Consider the following 22274-nt stretch of genomic DNA (forward strand, 5'->3'; position numbering starts at 1 on the left):
GCATCTTGGATGCATTTGGGGTGTTGTTTATTTTCTACCTCTGATGCCAACGATGAACATGCCAGTATAACTAAGCACTTTTTCCAATGGGTTGGCTTTCCAAACCTCTGCATCAGCAGGGAAACTGAGGTTTTCATGCACTTGGCACATGTCTTCCCAGATTATGGAAAACTGTTGAATTCAGTCTGCTCCATTTACAAAAAACAAAAACACAGCATTTGTGCAATGCAGCAGCTCTTGTACAGTATGTGATAGCGTTGATTCTCAAACTGAATACAAAAGACTGAACAACAGAAGCTGCAAGATACTGTTGCAATAAAGAGATCTCTAACCCCATTTTCCATGTGGCCCAAACATAAAAAAGGTTCCTCAAACTTTCGTTGACCAGAAACTCCGTAAAAATGCTTTCCACGCAGATATTTGTGTTTAATTGGATTTGAGTAATTAAGTACTGATTTACAAGCCAGAACAAGTTATCATGCAGTAATGCTAACACTCTTAAAATACTACAATCCCTACTTGTTTTAATTGAAAGCAGAATAAGCACTGAACCAAGGGCAACTTAAAATTGAAAACTAATTGAGTCCAGGAATGACACACATGTACACGTACATGTAGAATGGAGTTTGACTAAGGGTGCATTCAACTGAACCTAATCAGGAATAAGAACACATGTCCAGTGAAACTGTGAGTTACTTGTAAAATGGTACATGTATGTCTAGGGTTTTGAAGCAACAAGGATGATAAGATATAATTTATGTTTCAAAGAACATTTTAGCAGGTGTTTGACACTTTTAATGTCAATCCACATATAAAACGGATAAAGACTTGTTTCCATATTTCAAAGTGCCCTTGGACGTGAGGGACCTGGTGTGCACGTGGCAGTAGGGTGTGGAGGGTACAATAGCTGAAACGACCCAAACCTTCACAAAAATGCTAACCTTAGGCCTAAACAATATGCTTTAGATAATGTTTAGGCCTAAGGTAAAGGTAACGTCACTGCTTACGAGCCAGAAGGTCCATCAGGCCGGCGCTTATCTCCGGTTTCAGTAGCATTAAGCGACTAGGAGTATTTATACTCCCCCCCGGATGGGATGCTAGTCCATCGCAGGGTTACCCCCAGCAATACGCCGGTACCCAATTATACACCTGGGTGGAGAGAGGCTCTGTGAGAGTAAAGTGTCTTGCCCAAGAACACAACGCAATGTTCCCAGCCAGGCCCCGAACCCTGACCACTCGATCCGGAGTCGAGCGCACTAAACATGAAGCCACCGCGCCTCCCCCTAAGGATGGCATTTTTGTATGGGTTTGGGTTGTTTCAGTTTTGTTGTTCCAGGCCCCTCACATCCAAGGGCACTTTGAGACAAGGAAACAAGTCTTTACCAAATAAACGATGGATTTCTAACTTCTATTCCATGTACTGTATTCCTATTCCAGAATACGGTCAACTGAATGTACTCTGATACTATGAGAGGGTAAAGTTGCCCAAATCCGAATCTCAGTCACAAACAAAGCCCTTGTTATTCTATCAGTTGTGGTCTTTACACAGAATGATCATAAACTCTGCTTCAAACAATATGTTATTGCCCTCCAGGTGATCTGGTGACGTAATTCGGAGGACTGGGGAGAACAATTTTAACGCCGTGTCCCACAACCGCGCGTGGCCTTATTTTCGAATTCAACTGGCAGAGGCGAGGTTAGATCTTGTCGGGTCTACTTGAATGTTCATTCAGTAACAGAAAAATGTGGTAGACACGTAATGATCTGTTGAGTTTTGGCGATGGCAATACTGCAGGGAGTTTGGAAACAACACCTAAGGCTGCGCGGTTGTGGGATACGGCGTTAAAATTTTTCTTCCCGGCTGGCTAAAGTGTAAAAATAGTTTACTTCATAGAAAGTGCGGCGTACGGGGTTTTATGCACGAGTTGTTTGTGTCAAAAACCCGAACGAGCGAGGAACGAGCGAGTGAGGGTTTTTGACACAAACAACGAGTGAATAAAACCCCGTACAAAGCACTTTCTATGTCGTAAACTCTTTATTACACATAACATGAGAATTTTCATTAAAATAGTTTTCTGAACGCGAATTAGAAACAAAAACTCACTAACAATAGAACCAAATGCAAATTTAATTTAATTCAATAACAAAGTACGATTTGCACGATTTGCACGATTTGCACGAGATGCACGAGTGATTGGCATGGAAACGCCTTTACGCTATCGCTGATTGGTTATACTTTCACATGTGAAATAGCTGTACGCCATTCTGATTGGCTGTATAGGTCTTTTTCACATGTGAAAATAAAGCGTATAGATTTGTACAAATGAGCTTTATGGAATAAAATTCTCATGTTATGTGTAATAAAGATGGATACTTGATATTAGCAGTATCTAATTTTGCTCTTCCTAGAATTCTGGCACAGGGGTCTGCATTCTTTGCACTTCACTTGGATTTGACAAACTAAAAAGCCAAACAGAACAAGTTGATACACTTTTAAATAAAAGCATAATGAAACTACCATCATCATGAAGTGAGTGTACAACATTGTTTATGGCAATATTGATCAAATTATTACTAATTTGACATTGACACTATTTCTTTGGAATTTTGGCGTATTATACACACTACAACTATACGAATCCAGGTTCTTTTCAAAAAGACTAAGTTTTCAGACTGAACACCAAAGACAAAAATTGTTCATAATTGATCGTAATCCATCCATTCCTGTTAGTGTCAAATCCCTGGAATGCACTTGTTAGCATCTAAAAAAAGCATAATAATAATAAATCATTAATGCAACCAAGGAAATCACACGAAGTACAGTGTACATGATATAGACATTATAACTTACATTGAGTAACAAATATTGCAATAAAGTAAAGCTATGATCCTCGCAGTTATGAACGCAATTTTTAATTACCAATTACGTAGAGAAGCCTGAAAATTCAATGAGGTTTGAACCCGTCACCTTGCGATGCCAGTGCCATGCTCTAACCAACTATGAGCTATGGAACAGGTCATTTGTGGGTTCAACAAAGAAAATGACATACGCCACTGCTGCAATTGCATTCATAACTGCGAGGATCATAGCTTCACTTGATTTCAGTCTGCAGTTCAATAGTTATGACTCATAAGGTTTAGGTGCATTTTAAGTGATTAATAATTGTTATTAATTCCTGCCACAAAAGTTAGAAGTAGGACTTGCTTTTAAAATGTTCTGTTCACTTAATTTTTGATGGCCTGCTCCCAAAAGGAGGAACAATGTCAAAGAGGAAAAATGTGAAAGGGAAAGCGTGGAAAAGCTTCTTGAGTGTTTATTAGGAACCTATGTTGTTGCGATGCGATTCAATGAAGTGACGACTCTGCTGTCCTAATAAATAAAGAGCTCAGTCACGATAACATTTAATCATTTCTGTAGTCCAGCATACATGTACAACATGCACAGTATACACCACACAGCTTGCACACTACTCATCAACAGCAAAAGCAATGATCCATGATTATCCATAAAAATGAGAAAACTATTATTAAGCATGAAAATATTAATTGGCCTCCGAGGAGGGGGGGGTGGGGGTGGTTATAATGAAAACACATAACAATATGCCTACAAGGAAGTATCCGCGGGATGCACAAACAGTGAAAACAAATTGTCCAGTTACAGTGAACTGCAACTGGGTAAACTTTGGAAAATAGCGAGAGATTACCAGAAAGATAAATCTGTAATTTAATAGAAGTTATTAAGTTTATTGTAAAAACAGTTGGTTGTTAACCCTTTAAGACCTGAGGGGGCTAACAGACGATTTGACTGCTAAAATAGCTGGAGTTAAACAAACTCTTTGGAATCGGCATACTTATCTTGAGCGAGTTTGTGCATTTTACTACCTTGCTGCCATAAACAATACCGGTACTTATTATTGTCATCATCTGCTCAGAACTTTTGCTCGTCATATCGCTTGTCTGACGACAATGTCACTTATAAGCATTAACGTTTAACACGAAACTCTTACATCATTTCATTTCACATAATCAGTACATACATCCCAAATAGTACATCTGTGTATACACCCTCAGGCATCCTGTTCTAAATTTAAATGACTGTAAAATCACTACCGTTCGTGGCCTGCAACTTCCATCTAAGCTAGGGAGTTTAGAATTCTCAATTGGAGCTTAATTCAATATCCATGGGGGACGCACATTTGTGACTTCGAAGAAGAAAAGTAAAAGAAAGACATGTGACTGGTTTTCTGACGTGGTATGCCTTTGGCATCCCATAAAATTAAATTTGGCACTAAAAGACATGACCCTTACTGTATCTTGTGCAGTAGGATTTTGTAACAAGTTTAGTGAAGGGAAATTTTCCTGATAGGATAGGGGTAAAGTTAAATTTAGGTTTTGTTCTGGTGAGATGAGCCCCCAAAGGGATTTACCAGGCATCAGACCTACCTGGATCACAACACAGCACTGGATAAAATCATCAAAATTTACAACACCCTGGCCACTTCGGTCAAACTTTTTGACAAGAATATCATAGAATCTCTCCGATAATCTGTAACCTAAAAATGATGAAAGTAAAAAATCCAAAAGTAGAATGAATGCAGAGCATAACCAATGTTATCAAAAGGTTGATGAGACTAAAACACTGCTGATTCTTTTGAATGAGCTTGCTGCAGGTCCACACTATTCCAGTACTCACCAAAACTTGTTAAAGCTGAAAACAGACAAATTAAAAAAAAAATTAAAAACTACTACTAAGGACAATATTTCCAGAACTGAAGCTTGTTGTGTCAATGCAAAAATTTTAATGTAATTATTGCACACAATCTAAGGTGCGAAACATTACTAAAGTTGAATTACGCAGTCACCTACATCTAGTCATATTAAAAGAATGACAAAAACGAAAATGAGCTTTCACCCAGAAATGTTCATTTACCGGTAATTTTAAAAGTGAGCAAATGTGAGAATGATATACAGAGTAAATGAAATGGTGATAATAGAACCCACTGGAAACTCGGAAAAATCCGAGCCCCAGATGGGATTCGAACCCATGACCCTCCGTGATCTAGTCGGATGCTCTAACCACTAAGCTCACTTGGGTGGTTGGTTGGCCGCATCGTAGATATGCTTTAATGTGACTGCATGATGCAGTTATGAGCTATGCTGCCGTTATTTGACTCTGTAGCTGCGTGATGCAGCTCGCGTCAAAACCCACATTTCGACCTTGCTCACCATAGAGTCTCCAGTAGCTCAGTGGTTAGAGCATCCGACTAGATCACGGAGGGTCGTGGGTTCGAATCCCATCTGGGGCTCGGATTTTTCCAAGTTTCCAGTGGGTTCTATTGTCACCATTTCATTTACTGTGAATTTTAAAAGTACATGAAAAATGCTCCAGTGTAATCCAACGTTCCACAACTGACAAGTATTAGTTCGTCATTCTTGAATAATCATATCAATTTGTCCATGTGACATTCAGTTGCCTTCAAAATTACTCCAGAAAGTTTGTTCAAATAGCATTTTTGCCAAAAGGAAACATTTCAGAGATTAGGTGCTTAAAAACTACGGGTGCGGTCATTCTCAAAAGCCCCCACAGTTTTTAAGCACCTAATCTCTGAGCCCTTTCTCCAGGTTCGTGGTAGCACAAAAAAGACCATGATACCTGTCTGAAGCTCCCTCTTGTCTATTGATCCAGAATTATCTTTGTCATAACTTCTAAAGGTATGCTGCCAGTCTGTTATGTATTTCCACAGGGCTGAAAACTCATGGAAATTGATGGTTCCATTCCCATCTCGATCAAACATTCCTAAAATATGCGAGACCACTGCAGTTACATTAATGGAGTCAGAATGGGGTTGACTGGAGCTCAGCCCAGATATGACTTCATGGCCGAGACAAGGGTTGAACCTACCAGTAGGTCACAGAGGTGGGAGGAGCAGTTGGTAATCATTTGTTGAAGCAATACAGATGAAGTCCCTTTTTGTGTATCTTTGGTTCCACCACAAAAAAATTACATGGAGTTCTTTTGATGGTATTTCAGGGAAAATATTACTAACTTGCACCAATTGGGAGACTGTTTTCTCTCAGAGATGACTGTGTTTTTCTTACTGACAAAATTATTAATAATGCCCTTTAGTTTGGTGAGCAAGTATGAATGACCAGAACAGTGCATTTTCTGTTCCGAGCATGCAAACTTGACAACCTTTAATTTAAACCCACAAACCCAATACAGATGCTCAAAAGCCTGTAGTCATGTTCAAATCTTATGTATCGCTAGCTAAAGGTACCTACATACTGTAACGAATATGATGTCACTAAGATGATTGTGTGACATTGAAATAATGTTCTAGATTGCTGACAATAGGTAGAATGTTCAGGACTCAGCAAGGCTGCTGCCTAAGAAAATTTTAAAGGGGCCCTCAGAGCTAAACGCTGTGAACTTAGGAGCCCAACATATGAAGTGAGAGGTGTTGCTGTGAAAAATTAAGGCGCCCAGAGCTATTCTTTGGGAGCCCCAGGCTACCAGGCTCCTGTTAGGCAACAGCCTTGCTCAGTAGTTAATTATAAGTCTTAAGATTTGTGATATTTACAGAACATTAATCACTTACAATGTTCTAGAGAATAACGTAGCGCAACCTAAAGAAGAGAGTTGTGTGTGTGTTGTTGTTTTACTGCCTTTGTTAAGTGAGTGAGGTATCCATGCAAATAGAGATTGTAATGCAGACTATTTCGTGACATGGATTAAACAAGTAAGCTGAGTTAGCATTTATTGTCTTCTTTTGCTGAATACCATTGATGGGCTGTCCTGCTGACAGATCAACTTGAACCTAACAAGAACGATACTCATGCCCTACTCATCTAGAATACTAATACATTCTCAAGTACTGTGGTACACATGTACTTGAAAATGCAACTATCAACCCCGGGGGGGGGGGGGGGGACTCACATATATTGTTGGGCAGCAGGGATGATTGTTGGAAATTTTCAAAATACCCGTAAGAGAAACTGGAGTCTTAGATAGGTGGGCGTGGCAACATAGGATTTTTACCACTAAAAGATACCACAAGTTAAGTTACATGTAAATAATTGGACATAATTAAATGACAAAAGCCATTTAAACGCTGTAGTTGCTGTTATTATTACGTAATATGTTATTATCTTAAAAAGATACCCTATAAGATACCAGCTTAGACTTTGGTGGCCAAAAACCTTTTAGACACCCTAAAAGCTACCAGATCCCTGATTTTGACCCCTAATGGACACGATGATCATCCCTGCCCGTTGACAACTGGAGTCGCCCTCCCTGGTGTGGAGCCAAACTTCAGGCCAGGTCAGTTTCCTGGCTTCAGTCCACTCATTTATTTCAGGAATTTATCAAAACAGACTCAATTAACAGTCAAATTTCAATTTTCCTAGACTGACTTGTTCTTAGATGTAAAGCTTGATAGAGGTGTAACTATAATGATAAATATACCGCATATTTTTACCCTGACTCCAAAAGGCCATAATTTCTATAATTAGTTTTAAATACAGCATACTTACCAATCATGAGCCGAACAGTCTCTGGATTAAAAGGAGTCCACGTCCCTGTTGAATAAAAAGAAGTATAACTGTCAAAGATGCCTCCACCAATAATCACTGGAAAATGAATTTGGTAAAGCTTCCACACCGTTTGATAACGCTTGTTGAAGTTCGTTCGTAGAGATCGCTCCACTTCGGTCCTTATCCACTCTGAAAGCAACACAATAAACTTATGACGAGTTTCATTTTGGATGACGAGGTTCTAAATATCATCTCATGGTGTCTACTTTTAGTTTGTACCTTTGAAAAATACTCCACAAGTAATTGGCATCTGGAGGTGGTTGTTGGCCATAGTGCGCCATGTTTCTTCACTTCTTCGACTATAATCGCGCGGTGGCACAGCTATTACTTGGAGGCTGGGTGGTCTGTGCCAGAATCCCGTCCCCTTGTCCCCATAGCACATAGCCCTTTTCTCTTCCCATTGCATTCCCCTTGTTACCACAAAGAGAACTTGACTTAATGCCATTATTTGTAGTGAAAAAAGAAATATTATTTTTTGCTATTTTTTAACGATAATTCATCATCATTTTGATTGACGGACTAAAACCTCATACGTAACCACCATCCGTCCCGTCCCCTCAGATAGTGTACCCGGAAATGGAAGCGCGTGACTAATCGATGTGTCAGTTTCGATCATGGCTTGGCGAGCATCGACCGTGGATAGAAATTTTCTTTGGGGCATCTTTGCTAAGTACGTGCTTCATAACATCTTCAGTTTCAGATCTGCTTAATTAGTTACGTAAGGTTATGTCAATTTTCAAGTTTATTGAATATTTTGACTCAAGTTCCGCTTCGCTTAAAAGCAGCGAGCTTTGGGCTTCTGGGCCGGGTTCCTGTGTCTGACATTTGCAGATTGCAGACTGCAGACAAATAGCGCTGATAAACAGTATTTAAGTCTAAACACCCATTTTAAAACGGTTAGCTTTCAATTATTGAAAGCTAAACGTTTTAAAATGGGTTCTTAGACTTAAATACTGTTTATCAGCGCTATTTGAAATGAGTGTTTAGACTTAAATACTGTTTATCAGCGCTATTTGTCTGCAGTCTGGAGTCGGCAAATGTCAGACACCGGTTTTACACTGACCGATTAATCGGGTCGTTTTTCTCATAATCACTTCGGGAACCTATGACATTTCAAAACATGCTGTTTTGTTAAGTCAAGTAAAAATTAATGAAAATTAAATCATAAGCAAGGACACAACATAGAGTGATAATCATTCAGTGACATACTAGGGAGAAGCACTCAGTTCTCAGTTCTGAGTATTCATAAGAATCATTTCATCTAGGAATTTTGTTTCCCTTGTGAGCGAGGTGGTGAGGCTTTTAATTGTCTTCTGTGTAAGACTCCAATACAAAACCTCCAGCCCTGAGCTCAGACCCGCAACATAACCCGGGGTAGTCATTCGATAACATCGATAATCGATAGCATTCGATAACAATCGATAAAGATCGATTAATTTTTTCGAAATTCGATGAAAATCGATAAAAGAGTTTGGTGTGAGTAATCGATAATTATCGATTTTTGAATCTGGGCTATCGATTTTATCGATAAATATCGAATTAATCGAAACTGAATTATCACACCAATTCTCGAAACGGAAACACCAAAAGATATTATAGAGCTCACAGGGATACTTATAACAACTTCCCTGTTCGTTAAAGAATAAAAACTGCTTCATCTCTTCAACAAACTTTTATTAATACTCAGCGTGTGTTTTATTTGAAATCCGCTATAGATCCCTGGTTGATTATCCCACTGTTCATTTATTTGCTGATGTAACACAATCGCACGCTCGTTGCTCTTCCCGGGTGCTCTTTGACCCAGTCTTAAAAGGGAAAGATTTTCGTGATTTTTTGAGTAAAGTCAAAGATATGAACAAATTATTTAGACGCCCAGGGCGAGGCTTGGACTCGTAACCTAAATGTTACATAAAAAGCAATAGCCTGTAATAGAGACCAAAAACCAACGATAATAATATTTATTGTCATCGCATACATGTGTTTTTACATGTAATACTACGTGAACACGAACAAAACTGTAACATTATGCAATCGTAATGCAGTCTCTTTGATCTCTTGTACAGTGTTCGTCAACAAATCATTTCATTGCCGCCTTTGAAATCTACATTTAAAGAGTCACAATCAAACGCTCCCTCAACGGAAACAGGTTAATTTTTATCCATTCAATAGCGATCGATGAATCCGATAAAATCGATAAAATTAACACTTCGTCGGCGTGTGAGTATCGATTTTTATCGATTGACCGATAACATCGATATCGTTTAAAATCAATTAATCGATTGTTATCGAATTACCGAATGATTTTCCGATATCAAGTTTTATCGAATGACTACCCTGGGAACATAACAAAAGCTTAAAGGTGCTGAGGCACGAAAATCTATAATGTCAAGTGGAATAAATAACTAAACAAATGTCAAATTCAAATCAAAATAACGCAATACTTCAAGCAGCTTTTCCTCTGTTTTATAATTCTGAAAATCATAGACATGCTACTCTTTTTGTACATCCTGGATTATTAAATTTTTTGACTTGAATATCGCGTTTGCATCTTTCTGATTGGTTTTCTCAATCTCGGTTATTAGCTCATATACCGTATGACCTAATATGGAAACTAATTGCATTAAGTGTTCTCAAGCTGAAAACTGATTGGCTTTAATTTCCAAGTGTCCAAGCATTTCACAATTTAATGAAAATTTAAGAAAACATTCCATTCACGCTTGTTTGATATGCGACTCGTCATAACCAACTCGGCGCTACATGCCTTGTTTGCTATTTACCTTCACATCCAGTGCGTGCTAATGGATATTATCCAGTGTATGGTTTATTGGTTAGCAATGTTTGTCAACTTTCTTTAATGTTAATTGTACAGTCATTTGTTCCTTTTTAAATTACCAGTATTGTTGTTCCGTTTAGTTTAAAAATTATCAACGTTCGAAAATGGCATAAAAGTAACGTAACATTCCATAAATTATTTTAAGGTAGGGGTTTGTTTTAAGAATGTCTACCGGTTGGGCATACTGTACCTTTACAAATGCAGGGGTGTGCGATATTTCAATTTTCGGAAGAATGGAGGAGACCTGGAGTTGATTGTAGACAGCTGCACCATGGAATAAAATGTGCTTGTAGGTTGTTTACAGGGTGATTGTGGGTTTTTTTTGGCATCCTTTTGGGTGATTCCTTGTTATTATTATTATTGTTATTATTATTATTATTATGGGCTCTTAAAACTGTTTCATTTTTTATGTAGAATTGATAAAGATGGCAATGGTCGCATAACAGCTGAAGAACTCCAGCAAGCACTTTCAAATGGTAACACTAGTAAACATACAGCAATTTTAATAACAACATATAGGGTGATACTATAGGCTGGTCTGAACTCAGGCTAAAACAAACCCAGACCATTGCAATGAAATTACTTCAGAATGGTATTAGGCAACACGGTGCAGTGGACAAATCAGCATCTACACGTTCCAGCACTCGGCTATGGCTGTTCTGCTTCTTATAAGTGACCTCATTCATATGTAATAGCCTTATTGTGAGGCTCATCACACACTGGTATGAGAAATCGTTGCTTTTCATTTGATCTGAGATTTTCATTTCAGTCCTCATTGAGTCATGCTGGTCTGGGATGGCATTTTGTACCACTATGTAGAGTAAATTATTTGAACTTGTAAGCCATCTGACATCTTACCTATCTAATACTTATACACCCGTCCTGTTGAAATATCCAGCTCCTTTCCAAGGGGCAGTGGCATGCCTGAGTTTGTCTGAGTAAATTTGAAGTTCCTGTTTATTTTTTAACCGCGTGGCCGTGGGCCGAGCGCGGTTCTTGCTCTGCACGGCGTTTAGTTTTTTTCGTTTTGTCGGTGAGCTGAACCAAACTTCCACTCGGCCATATTGTCAGTGGGACTTCCATCATGCAATTCATGATGTTTATTTGCCAAAAGCGGTTAAAATGTTAATGTACTTAAAATTTTATGAATATTCCACTCAATAATTTAGTACAAAATATATTCCTTTTTTGTGTATTATGTGACTGGTGTGACTACTTTGCTAGCCCTTTACTCGTGTAAAGGCTACGACTGATGGTAAAAAAAGGTAAAGTCTCTGCTTACGAGCCAGAAGGCTCATCAGGCCGGCGCTTATCTCCGGTTTCTGTAGCATGAAGCGACTAGGAGTATTTCTACTACCCCCTGGATGGGATGCTAGTCCATCGCAGGGTTACCCCTGCACTGATGGTGCAATTGGAGATTTCACCTCGGCTGTAAGTGATGGTGCAATAACTTTGTGTGCAGTCGTTGTTGTCAGTGGTTGTGCTACAGATTGATCAAGTGATTTTGTGTGTATAGTCATCAGTGAATCAACAAATTAAAGACTGCTTTGGAATGTGCACTACGTTGCAACTATAGTGGTAAGAAAACAGAAAAATTTTTAATGCGCGGTTTTAAGATCTAAAAGATCTTCTTGTTTATATTGCTTTGGGGAGGGATTGGCGAGATCCCAGGTTAATAGGACATAGGGATATAGGATGCAGGGTCAGAATTCAAAAGCTACAAGAGGACTGTCATTAGAGACTTAATTACTCTGGCCTTAGGTAAAATCTCACACCCTTTCATGTCAAATTCATCAAGAATGACAAAACATTAATAAGGTAGAATAATTCCACATTATTATTGTGCACTTTGACTGTTCAAAGTGAAAGTGGTTCACAATGCACCAGGACAGCATGACTATTCGGAGATGGAGGGTAGGGGTAGGGGGTGGGGATGAGGGTAGTACCCAAAACAACCCAAACCTTTCAATAAAATAATGCTAGCCTTAGGCCTAGTCATTATCTAAAGCATAGTGTTTAGGCCTAAGGTCAGCATTTTTGTAAAAGTTTGGGTTGTTTCAGCTACAGTAGCCTTCACCTCCTACCCCCACCCCCACCCCCACCCCCAGAATTGCCATGCTGTGCCAGGAGGCTCTAACTCCTTAATGTAACTGATTTGTCTCTTTTCTCCACCAGGTTCATGGACCCCCTTTAATCCAGAAACAGTTCGCCTCATGATTGGTAAGGATTTAAAAAAAATTACCGATATTTGAGAAATATAGGAAAAAATGGTGGTTTATAATCATGGTAATTATTTTCTTTATTTATAATTAGGCATGTTTGATCGTGACAACTCAGGCACTATTGAATTCAACGAGTTTTATGCCTTATGGCAATATGTAACAGACTGGCAGAGGACATTTCGAAGTTATGATAAAGACAATTCTGGTACAATTGACAAGGATGAACTGAAAACAGGTAAAAGTACTGTTTTCCTTTAATAAATTCAGAACCTAATAGCTGATTCACACCAACTAAACATGTTTAATTAAACCAGGTTTAACAAAATAAAAAAGAGCAATAGAAGATTAAGACTGAAAGTTACGTAGGGTTTATGTAAGTTCTAATTTGTTTCTTCATTGTGTTAAATTTGGAGTCTACATTATGTGGGTAGTAACTTGTATGAAGAAAACAATTTTAAACCATGTTTAACTAAACAGCTTTTAAATGTGTTTAATTAAGCTTTGGTGTGAATGCGGTATAAGTCTAAGTGCCACACTGTTACTAGAATGATGTTTTAGCCTTGGTTAATGTATAATTATATGACTGGTTTCATCAAGAAGTTAAGCAAATGTATCTGATAGGCAAAAATAAGTTGCATTGTTTTTGCATGTTGTTCCTAATTATAATTGGTGTCTTTTTTCCCCTATTTTACAGCACTCACAAACTTTGGTGAGTTTGGTCTTTAAAATGTTTGTGTTTTTCATTTAAATTGATAAGCAATTAAGAAATCCTGTACAAGGTTTGTAACTGTTAATAAACTGCTTACTCTGATTTATTTGTTAATTAATATTTATAGGTTACAGGCTCTCAGAAAGGATATATACAATGCTCATCACAAAGTTTGATAAATGTGGACAGAACTCCATCTTGTTTGACGACTTTATACAATGTTGTGTGGTGTTACAGGTAAAGCGTTCATTCTTTTTTTAAGACAATTTGTACCAAACCGGTTATAAGGTACTTTTCCCATATTGCTCAACATGGATAAGATGAAATAAAATGCAAAATTCTCCAAATAGCGTAGTCGTAACGTTTTGAGGTTACATTTTTGCTGCTGTACCTGTTGTTGTTTCATAAACTCGCCATTATGCAGGCTTGACTTCACTGCTGTTCTCATGCAAGCATTCATTTTACATGACAAAAACATCTGATATTTATAGAAGCCATTCACTCACATGATCGGCAACAATGTTTTCATGGGTAAACTCCCGTGAAAATAGTGTCTTATCCCAGGAGGATTAATTTGGGACACCAACATGGCTACCATTTTTATTTCGGGACTCCCATCGACTAGCCCTGACTTAAACAATGTCAACTCCAGTTTGTCTTTCATCCAATGGCCAGGGGCCCGTTTCTCAAAAATCTTGAAACTTTCCGGTGTCACAGATTTTGACAATCATTTAGCCTATAGTTATCTTGAAGACATACTACAATATCAGAAGTTTGACAAAATTAATTGCTTTTTGGGCCCCAAAACATTATCAGGGGTGAGGACTTTTGAGAAACAGACCCCAGATATCTAAACACAAGAAGCATAATAGGTTATTCAATTTGATATCATCAAGTCACTCAATTTTGTCACTTTCTTCTTGTAGGTTTTGACAAATGCATTCAAGGGCCGTGACCATAATCTCAATGGTTGGGTAACAATAGGATACGAAGACTTCCTGTCGATGGTTTTTAGCCTGAATCTTGGCGCATGAGAGTTAAATGAACGAAGGTGTAGAAGTCATCCAGCCCAAAATTTCCAAAAAGCTTTACATATGTATATAACCTTACTATAGGACACACTTTTATTGAAGTTGGCAAATTTTAATCCCAGTTGTTTCAAGTTATCTAAACTCTTGATTCAAAAATCCTCAATTAGACACAGAAAGAAGTGAAGAGAATGTCGCTGGTTGAGGCAGTGGGGCTTCTAAGGTTAGCGCGCTTGCCTAGAGATCTGGAGATCCCAATCCAAGACTCGTTCTGACCATTAGTTAAAGTTGATCCTGGAAGTCCGTGGTTCAACTAAACCAAACCCTAAACAAACTGGTTTGCCTCCGGTCAGTTGGGATACTTAGAAGTTGTTGTTGTTGTGTTGTTTCGTTGATTGTGTTTTATTGGGCAATGGCCCTGAAAAGCCTCTTTTGGGAAGTGGTCAAATAAGTAAGTTCCTCATATAATGTGTAAAAAAACAATTTTTAGTTAAGAAAGAATGAAAAAGTAATTTTATAGTCTTGATAGTAGCAGACAAGTAAAGATTAAAAAAAAAAAACGACGAAACCTTTGAGTTTGTAAAACACGTTTTCACAGAAACTTCTGCCATCCTCAGTTAGTAGAATACAAAGCGATAGAAGCTGAATTTATAATAAATAGAAAATGCTAATGTGAAAAAGTAATAGTAACACCGGAATGAAGTATAGCGTCAAAAGGATAGTTTAAGGTTGGGCGTCCGGAAAACTAAGACCTAAGACCTAAGACCTAAGACCTAAGACCCGGAAAACTAAGACCTAAGACCCGGAAACCTAAGACCTAAGACCTAAGACCCGGAAAACTAAGACCCGGAAAACTAAGACCCCTTTCATTTTAGTTCTCGAAGCAATGCCTGGGCCGTTTAAAAAGGCGCAAAAATATAATAAACAAATGCGAAGGAAATCGGGAATAAATCACGGGCAAAGCAGCAAATGAGCCATAGAAAAGAACGGCACCAAAAAACCCTGTATTCCTGAAAGAAATATTGTGTATATCCAAAAAATTACGTTCGATTTTGAGACGACAAGAAGGCTTTATAATGACAGCGTTGGGAGAAAAATCTAGCGGCGCTTGATAATAATTCACGCCGCAACCGCGAATGTCACGCCAGGCGAGTCAAGGCCGCATGATAATCCCGCATTTCATCAGAAAGGGGAAAAATAAATCGTTGTTCTAAAATGCCTCGTCTGTAACTGAACCAATTGTTCATTTGTTTTTCGGAAATTATTGGCAGTCGGGTGTTACGCCCTGTTGGAAATCAACGACGGGTTTTTCTTTGATCAACCTCTGTCACGAGCCCTCGTAAACAAATTCAAAGGTCAACAGAATGGGACTGAGAGGGGTGGGAAGTAGGAGGCTCTCACTTGGGGTCTGTGTATTGAATTAGAAGGTAACAAAGGTAATAATGTAAAGCGTATTTGATTGAACGATCAAAGCCTTATTCGGTTCTATGATAAAGTCGAACCTAGCATAAACAAATTTTGCTGAGGTTATTCAAAAATTGAAAACATTATCTATAAAATCATGGGTGTCAGTTAGGCCTTGTCCCGAAGGAATGGTACACGGTATACAGATCTCTGTAAGAATCACATGGCAATGTTATGGCGGGTTTTAAAACATTGAGAACCCTTAATTTACTACATATCAATTTGCTTATGGAACGAAATACAAATATTTTTAGATTTTCAAAACAGAACAAACGTGCTCGGACTTACTAACAAAGGCCCCCGAGTTCCAAGATCAAAGAAAAACCCGTCGTTGATTTCCAACAGGGCGTAACACCCGACTGGCAATAATTTCCGAAGAACAAATGAACAATTGGTTCAGTTACAGGCGAGGCATTTGAGAACAACGATTTCTTTTTCCTTTCTGATGAAATGCGGGATTGTCATGCGGCCTTGACTCGCCTGGCGTGACATTCGCGGTTCTGGCATGAATAATTATCAAGCAAGCGCCGCTAGATTTTCTCCCAACGCTGTCATTATAAAGCCTTCTTGTCGTCTCAAAATCGATCTTAATTTTTTGGATATACATAAGATTTCTTTCAGGAATACAGGGTTTTTTGGTGCCGTTCTTTTCTATGGCTCAATTGCTGCTTTGCGCGTGATTTATTCCCGATTTCCTTCGCATTTATTTATTATATTTTTGCGCCTTTTTAAACGGCCCAGGGATTGCTTTGAGAACTAAAATGAAAGGGGTCTTAGTTTTCCGGGTCTTAGTTTTCCGGGTCTTAGGTCTTAGTTTTCCGGGTCTTAGTTTTCCGGATTTGTAGTGGGTTATCCGGAAAACTAAGACCTGACACCTAACACTTAACCCGAAATATTCCAACATAATGGCGGTTGGAGCGAAGCAGATTCCCTTAAATTGTACTACATTTGGATGCTGGATCTGCCTTTTTTACGAAAACAGTGTCACCAGTGCGATTCGCAATATTCCCCGCCAAAAAGGACATGTGACCCTGTTGACCTTTGAATTTGTTTACAAGGGCTCGTGACAGAGCTCGATCAAAGAAAAACCCGTCGTTGATTTCCAACAGGACGTAACACCCGACTGGCAATAATTTCCGAAGAACAAATGAACAATTGGTTCAGTTACAGGCGAGGCATTTGAGAACAACGATTTCTTTTTCCTTTCTGATGAAATGCGGGATTGTCATGCGGCCTTGACTCGCCTGGCGTGACATTCGCGGTTCTGGCATGAATAATTATCAAGCAAGCGCCGCTAGATTTTCTCCCAACGCTGTCATTATAAAGCGGCTGTGACTAAAAGTAGGACGGGGACGTGGGACTTGGGACGTGGGGACTCGGGGACGTGGGGACTCGGGGACGTGGGGACTCTGGGACGTGGGGACTCGGGGACTCGGGGACGTGGGGACGTGGGGACGTACTTCCTCTTTCTGCATCCTAACCTTTCTATTTTAAATTATGCATTTCACTCGTAGTTGTCTGTCACGTCACATTTGTTTACTGAAGACGTCATAACACTTGTTTTTGAGATTGGGGGAACGTTTACCCTAAAAAATTCCGACAAAGTTTTGCTTGAAACTGCTTAAAACTACCATTAACGTATAATTATACCTATCAATGTGATATCGTTCATTTTTATTGTGATCTCTATGTGATTTGACCTTTTTTTTTGTTTTAATTTTGATTTACCGTTGCCATTAAGATGGGCATATGATTAAAAGGCAGAGTGATAAAGCCTCGATAGGAGTATTACAGCACGGTATCTTGATATAAGATGACTTTTCCATCCTCTTTTCCGATAAAATATTTCAATTGTTTTTAGCCGTTAAAAATCACGTGACACATTTCAGATGAAAGAGGGAGTAGAAAGCAAAGTATGCAGATTTCAAGTTAACGTCGATTGGATAAATGTTTCCCCGTAAAACAAAAAAATGCCAACTTATTCGCTTGGTCAAGCCATAACACACAGAAGCGTTATTTAGCTTCTGGCCCGGGGACGGTACTTTAGGAATTTCTGGGTGGGGGATGTGCCGCTAGGACCTTGGAACCCTTAGCCTAAACCAGAGCTGGTTCAGGTGAATTTTGCTACCCCGTACCAGAGTAAACTCCCCAAACCCTCCCTATCCTAGAGTAACTGTTTTTCAGAAACTACCGAGGTCACTAGCACAGTCTAGCCAAAGCAAAACCTATACCACAATCGTTTCTCTCTTAAAAAATGATTTATTTATACTTGAAGGCGGTAGTTTCTAAAGAAACTGTGGTGCTGTTTCGGCGGAGAAGTAGTATACAAAAATTTGGTTTTATCAACTTTCCTTAGTCTGGATAAAATCTTCAACCAACTGGTCAGTTCCGTGAAAAATTATATCCAATTCTAGAAACAAACGCTCTGATTTATGTATCCTATCCTAGAGCAAACTGCTTGAAAACCATACCCTTCACAGCGGCACATACCTATATAGCTCATATATGGCAGTACCCCCTCCCCCTCCTGGGGGGCTTCTGGCCCTCTGATGACGAACATTTTCGACAACATCAACGATGACAACCCGAATCAAAGGTAACAAATGGAACAAGCGCTAGGAAAGATGCAGTCACAATGCTGCCAACAAGGACATTGGCACGGTATTTAAACTTCAGTTACAGAGGAGTCATAAGGCTCAAGTTTCTGAGCAACAACAACAACAAACGCTGAAATTTCAGCTGCAGTGTCAGCAGTGGGCAATTAGGTCTTCTGCTTTGTTTCACATTCGAGCTCTGTGACGGGTGGCGAGAATGACTTTTCGAGAATCCAATTTTTGAATTTCGCTGTGTATTTAGCTGGTACTTGAAAAGCAAAATAACACAAGCAATTCAACTTTCTTGGCGATGTTGTCCCATTTCTGAAATTCTATACTTCGAAAATGTGTCGCCGCGTCCCCACATCCCCAAGTTCACACGTCCCCGAGTACCCGAGTCTCCACTTCCCCACGTCCCCACGTCCCCGAGTCCCCGAGTCCCCGAGTCCCCGAGACCCCACGTCCCCGAGTCCCCACGTCCCCACGTCCCCACGTCCCCGCGTCCCTACGTCCCCACGTCCCCACGTCCCCACGTCCCCACGTCCCCGAGTCCCCGAGTCCCCGAGTCCCCACGTCCCCACGTCCCCACGTCCCCACGTCCCCACGTCCCCGAGTCCCCACGTCCCCACGTCCCCACGTCCCCGAGTCCCCACGTCCCAAGTCCCACGTCCCCGTCCCACTTTTAGTCACAGCCTTATAAAGCCTTCTTGTCGTCTCAAAATCGATCTTAATTTTTTGGATATACATAAGATTTCTTTCAGGAATACAGGGTTTTTTGGTGCCGTTCTTTTCTATGGCTCAATTGCTGCTTTGCGCGTGATTTATTCCCGATTTCCTTCGCATTTATTTATTATATTTTTGCGCCTTTTTAAACGGCCCAGGGATTGCTTCGAGAACTAAAATGAAAGGGGTCTTAGTTTTCCGGGTCTTAGTTTTCCGGGTCTTAGGTCTTAGGTCTTAGGTCTTAGTTTTCCGGACACCCGTTTAAGGTTGACATGGTGTAATTGTTGATTCAAAGAGAGTTGTTTTCTCTGAAAAGCCTTTTTTTAATCTCTGGCGGGCTCCGTTCAAGTGTGGTTTAGAAGTTTACATGTGTGGGCTGTAATGCCTGTTACGTCGGTGAAACGGTCCGGACGACATTTTTCCGGCAGGTTAGTTTTTGCAGGTTTGCATGGTTGCGGTTTGCAGGTTGAAATTTACTGTGACTGTTACATGAATAGCTAACCTTAGGCCTAATTAGCCTAAAAACGTTTCTTTTAGGCCTCCTTCAGCCTAAAAAACGTTTCTTTTAGGCCTAATTAGGCCTAAGGTTAGCTATTCATGTAACGTCACAGTAAATTTCAACCTGCAACCTGCAACCTGCAACCTGGAAAACTAACCTGCCGACATTTTTCCATGCATGTGAAGGACCACTTAACCAGTGATAAGGCTTCTCACATTGTCACACCTTGTGTTCAGCAGATTGTTTTCAAGTTTTAGATCACACCTCCACCAGTCTTCAACTCAAGAAAAAAGAGGCTATTCATATTCAGAGAGAACAACCCTCTTTGAATCAACAATTACACCATGTCAGCTTTAAACTATCCTTTTCATTCCCACATTTTCACACTATACTTCATTCCGTTGTTACTATTCTTCACATTAGCATTTTCTATTTTTTACAAATTCAGCTTCCATCGCTTTGTATTCTACTAACTGACCCTGGCAGAAGTTTCTGTCGAAACATGTTTTACAAACTCAAAGGTTTCGTTGGTTTTTAAAATGCTTTTATAGTAACATGTATCGAGGCATTTTTAAGACTAGATAATTCTTCTATTAAAAGGGAGTGGACTGGTGCTAGAGTAAAATAATGCAAGTATCACTCTTAGAAGGGAAAGTACCAGTGAGAGTAAACGATTTGACCTACAGTATCATTGTCCTGGCTAAGCAATAATTTTATTTTGACATGTTTTTCAAGACATCTTTGTCCACTTATTCAAAAAGTGCCTAAAATGTTGAAGTAGAAAACAGTAAGGGCCAACATCAAAGAGAGGATTTTTGTACAGGCTATTTTACAGTTTTACTTACAATGAGTTTGCTGTATTTGAATGACAGCAAGGTTGGAGGTGCCATGAACAGACTTTATTACTTTCCTGTCTAAGTTACATGTCCATTTATCAGGCCATGAAATATGTATACATCTATAGTTCAACTACAAACACCCACATATAAGAACCTAGATTTTCCAAGTTAGCTTCAAAAGGTTTTTACAAATGTGATATTTACAGTCACTTTACGCTGTCTAGGTTCTTAAACTGGTTCTTATTTCCACAAAAGATATCTACTCTATGACAATTGGCTGTAAGGACATGCATTTTTTCTAGGTACTAACAGTAATAACCACAACACAAAACTACATGTGTGTCCTCAATGTTCTATAATGTATAGGCCTGTGAAGTCCTGTTTGCAATCAAACAGTAGAGGCCAGAATTCTCCAAGTCGTTGTTCCAGTCGCCTGAAATAAGAACCAGTCCTGTTTAACTTTTTTGGCCAACCTGGTTATTATGTAAAGGAGGGTCTAACATAAAAATTTTCAGCCTAACAGGTTCTAGGTTCTTATATGCCGGTGTTTACTGTATGTGTGTTTCACATCTTGCACCTTGAACAATATCCTTTTTAACCTGTATTTGAAAAATTGATAATAAAATTTATGTAATTTCAAGGATGAGATTAAAACCTGCTTTTTGAGAATCCAGTCTCGTGCAAATTACTGCCACATTCACCAGCAGTTTTGTGTACTTTTCTTTTTATGGCAAAATTTAATGATGGACCAGGTTGTCAAAATGTACTTTGGAGGTAGCATAAAAAAATTGCTCCACCTTTCAATAACATTGAATTTCTGGACTTAAAAAACCCAATTAGAGAGTACAAATTTCTCTTTTAACAGAAACCTATGTGGGTAAAAATAGAAGCAGAAATTTTAACAAGCATTTATAAAAACCCTTCTCGTAATGGCATAAAAAAAATATAATTATTATTATTAATTTCTCTGGCGTGCATTCGATTGCAAATTATATGTTTCAGTTCTGAGGTTAATAATTTTGTGCAACACTATAAAACCTCTTCACAATAATAATAATAATAACATCATTTACTTTCTAACAGAAAGTCATTAAAAGGGCTGTGTCACAAAATTTAGCCAAATTCAACAACTGAGAAATGACAACCAAATCAAGCAAAACGTAAAACTAACTACTTAAAACATTGAAAAAAGGTTTCAGTAAAACAGCAAATACAAGAAGAGGTAGGGATGGGAAAAATTCAAGATGATTAATTAAAATAGATTGCTATTGGGAGTTTTGAAAACTGTTCAGCCTGACAATTTTTCAAAGGCTGTCTTTTATTTTTAACTTCAAGTTTTTTTTTTGTCATGGAGCTTATATTTCTGGGTTAACTGTGGGTTGGGTAGGGAGTAGGCACTTGTACCTCCCCCTGAAGGGGGATTCAAGCCACATGTATGCCATCTCATGAGTGATTGTAGGGTTCACTATGGCAGTCGATTTCTCTTGTATTCTGAAGGAGCTGCTAGGCTACAGGGGGTGGATGGGTGCATATTTCTTGGGAGGGGGGCAAGTTGATTGTGGGGGGAGGGGGTTAGGGGTCCATATGAAAACAAATCTCCAGGTTTTAGATCTCCAGAGGTTGGCATCTCTGAGAAGGGGCAAGTAATATTAGTAAGACTACACAAAATGAACTGCACTGCCATGACACAGCCCCTTTAAAGTGCACTTAATATCAAAAATAGTATTATTACTGCTTTTCTGTGCCCTGGCTTGATCCACTACAGAGTTA

At 39.1% G+C, this 22274-nt stretch overlaps 3 protein-coding genes across 4 annotated transcripts in view; 1 reads left to right on the top strand and 2 right to left on the bottom strand.

Annotated features, from left to right (window-relative positions):
* Nucleotides 1-402: 402 nt before the first annotated feature.
* Nucleotides 403-7903, bottom strand: LOC137995299 (programmed cell death protein 6-like). Its single transcript, XM_068840872.1, has 7 exons — nt 7813-7903; nt 7661-7722; nt 7534-7578; nt 5654-5797; nt 4694-4708; nt 4444-4553; nt 403-2762 (listed from the first exon to the last, which is right to left on the bottom strand). Exons 1-7 carry the CDS (start codon nt 7872-7874, stop codon nt 2661-2663), a joined length of 540 nt encoding a protein of 179 aa, XP_068696973.1. The 5' UTR covers nt 7875-7903; the 3' UTR covers nt 403-2660.
* Nucleotides 7904-8170: 267 nt separating this feature from the next.
* Nucleotides 8171-19583, top strand: LOC137995317 (programmed cell death protein 6-like). The gene is made up of 8 exons (XM_068840891.1): nt 8171-8263; nt 10841-10902; nt 12602-12646; nt 12740-12883; nt 13343-13357; nt 13485-13594; nt 14284-15113; nt 19433-19583. The coding sequence occupies exons 1-7, from the start codon at nt 8208-8210 to the stop codon at nt 14389-14391; spliced, it is 540 nt and encodes a 179-aa protein (XP_068696992.1). The 5' UTR covers nt 8171-8207; the 3' UTR covers nt 14392-15113; nt 19433-19583.
* A 773-nt stretch (nt 19584-20356) lies between these two features.
* The window catches only part of LOC137995305 (ankyrin repeat and SAM domain-containing protein 6-like), a 38743-nt gene continuing 36825 nt past the window's right edge, over nt 20357-22274 (bottom strand). For both annotated transcript variants that reach the window (XM_068840884.1, XM_068840879.1), the window contains exon 17: nt 20357-22274. This exon is cut by the window's right edge and continues 608 nt beyond it. The gene's annotated coding sequence lies outside the window, so the exon portion shown is untranslated.

This window comes from Montipora foliosa, chromosome 1 (genome assembly GCF_036669935.1).
Source record: "Montipora foliosa isolate CH-2021 chromosome 1, ASM3666993v2, whole genome shotgun sequence".
NCBI lineage: Eukaryota > Metazoa > Cnidaria > Anthozoa > Scleractinia > Acroporidae > Montipora > Montipora foliosa.

Coding starts and splice junctions, on each gene's coding strand:
- LOC137995299 (XM_068840872.1), bottom strand. CDS start 7,874: ATGGCGCACTATGGCCAACAACCACCTCCAGATGCCAATTACTTGTGG. Junction 7,579..7,660: donor TCAACAAGCGTTATCAAACG/GTGTGGAAGCTT, acceptor TTTATTCAACAG/GGACGTGGACTCCTTTTAAT. Junction 5,798..7,533: donor GACTGTTCGGCTCATGATTG/GTAAGTATGCTG, acceptor CGCATATTTTAG/GAATGTTTGATCGAGATGGG.
- LOC137995317 (XM_068840891.1), top strand. CDS start 8,208: ATGGCTTGGCGAGCATCGACCGTGGATAGAAATTTTCTTTGGGGCATC. Junction 8,264..10,840: donor CTTTGGGGCATCTTTGCTAA/GTACGTGCTTCA, acceptor TTTTTTATGTAG/AATTGATAAAGATGGCAATG. Junction 10,903..12,601: donor CCAGCAAGCACTTTCAAATG/GTAACACTAGTA, acceptor TTTCTCCACCAG/GTTCATGGACCCCCTTTAAT.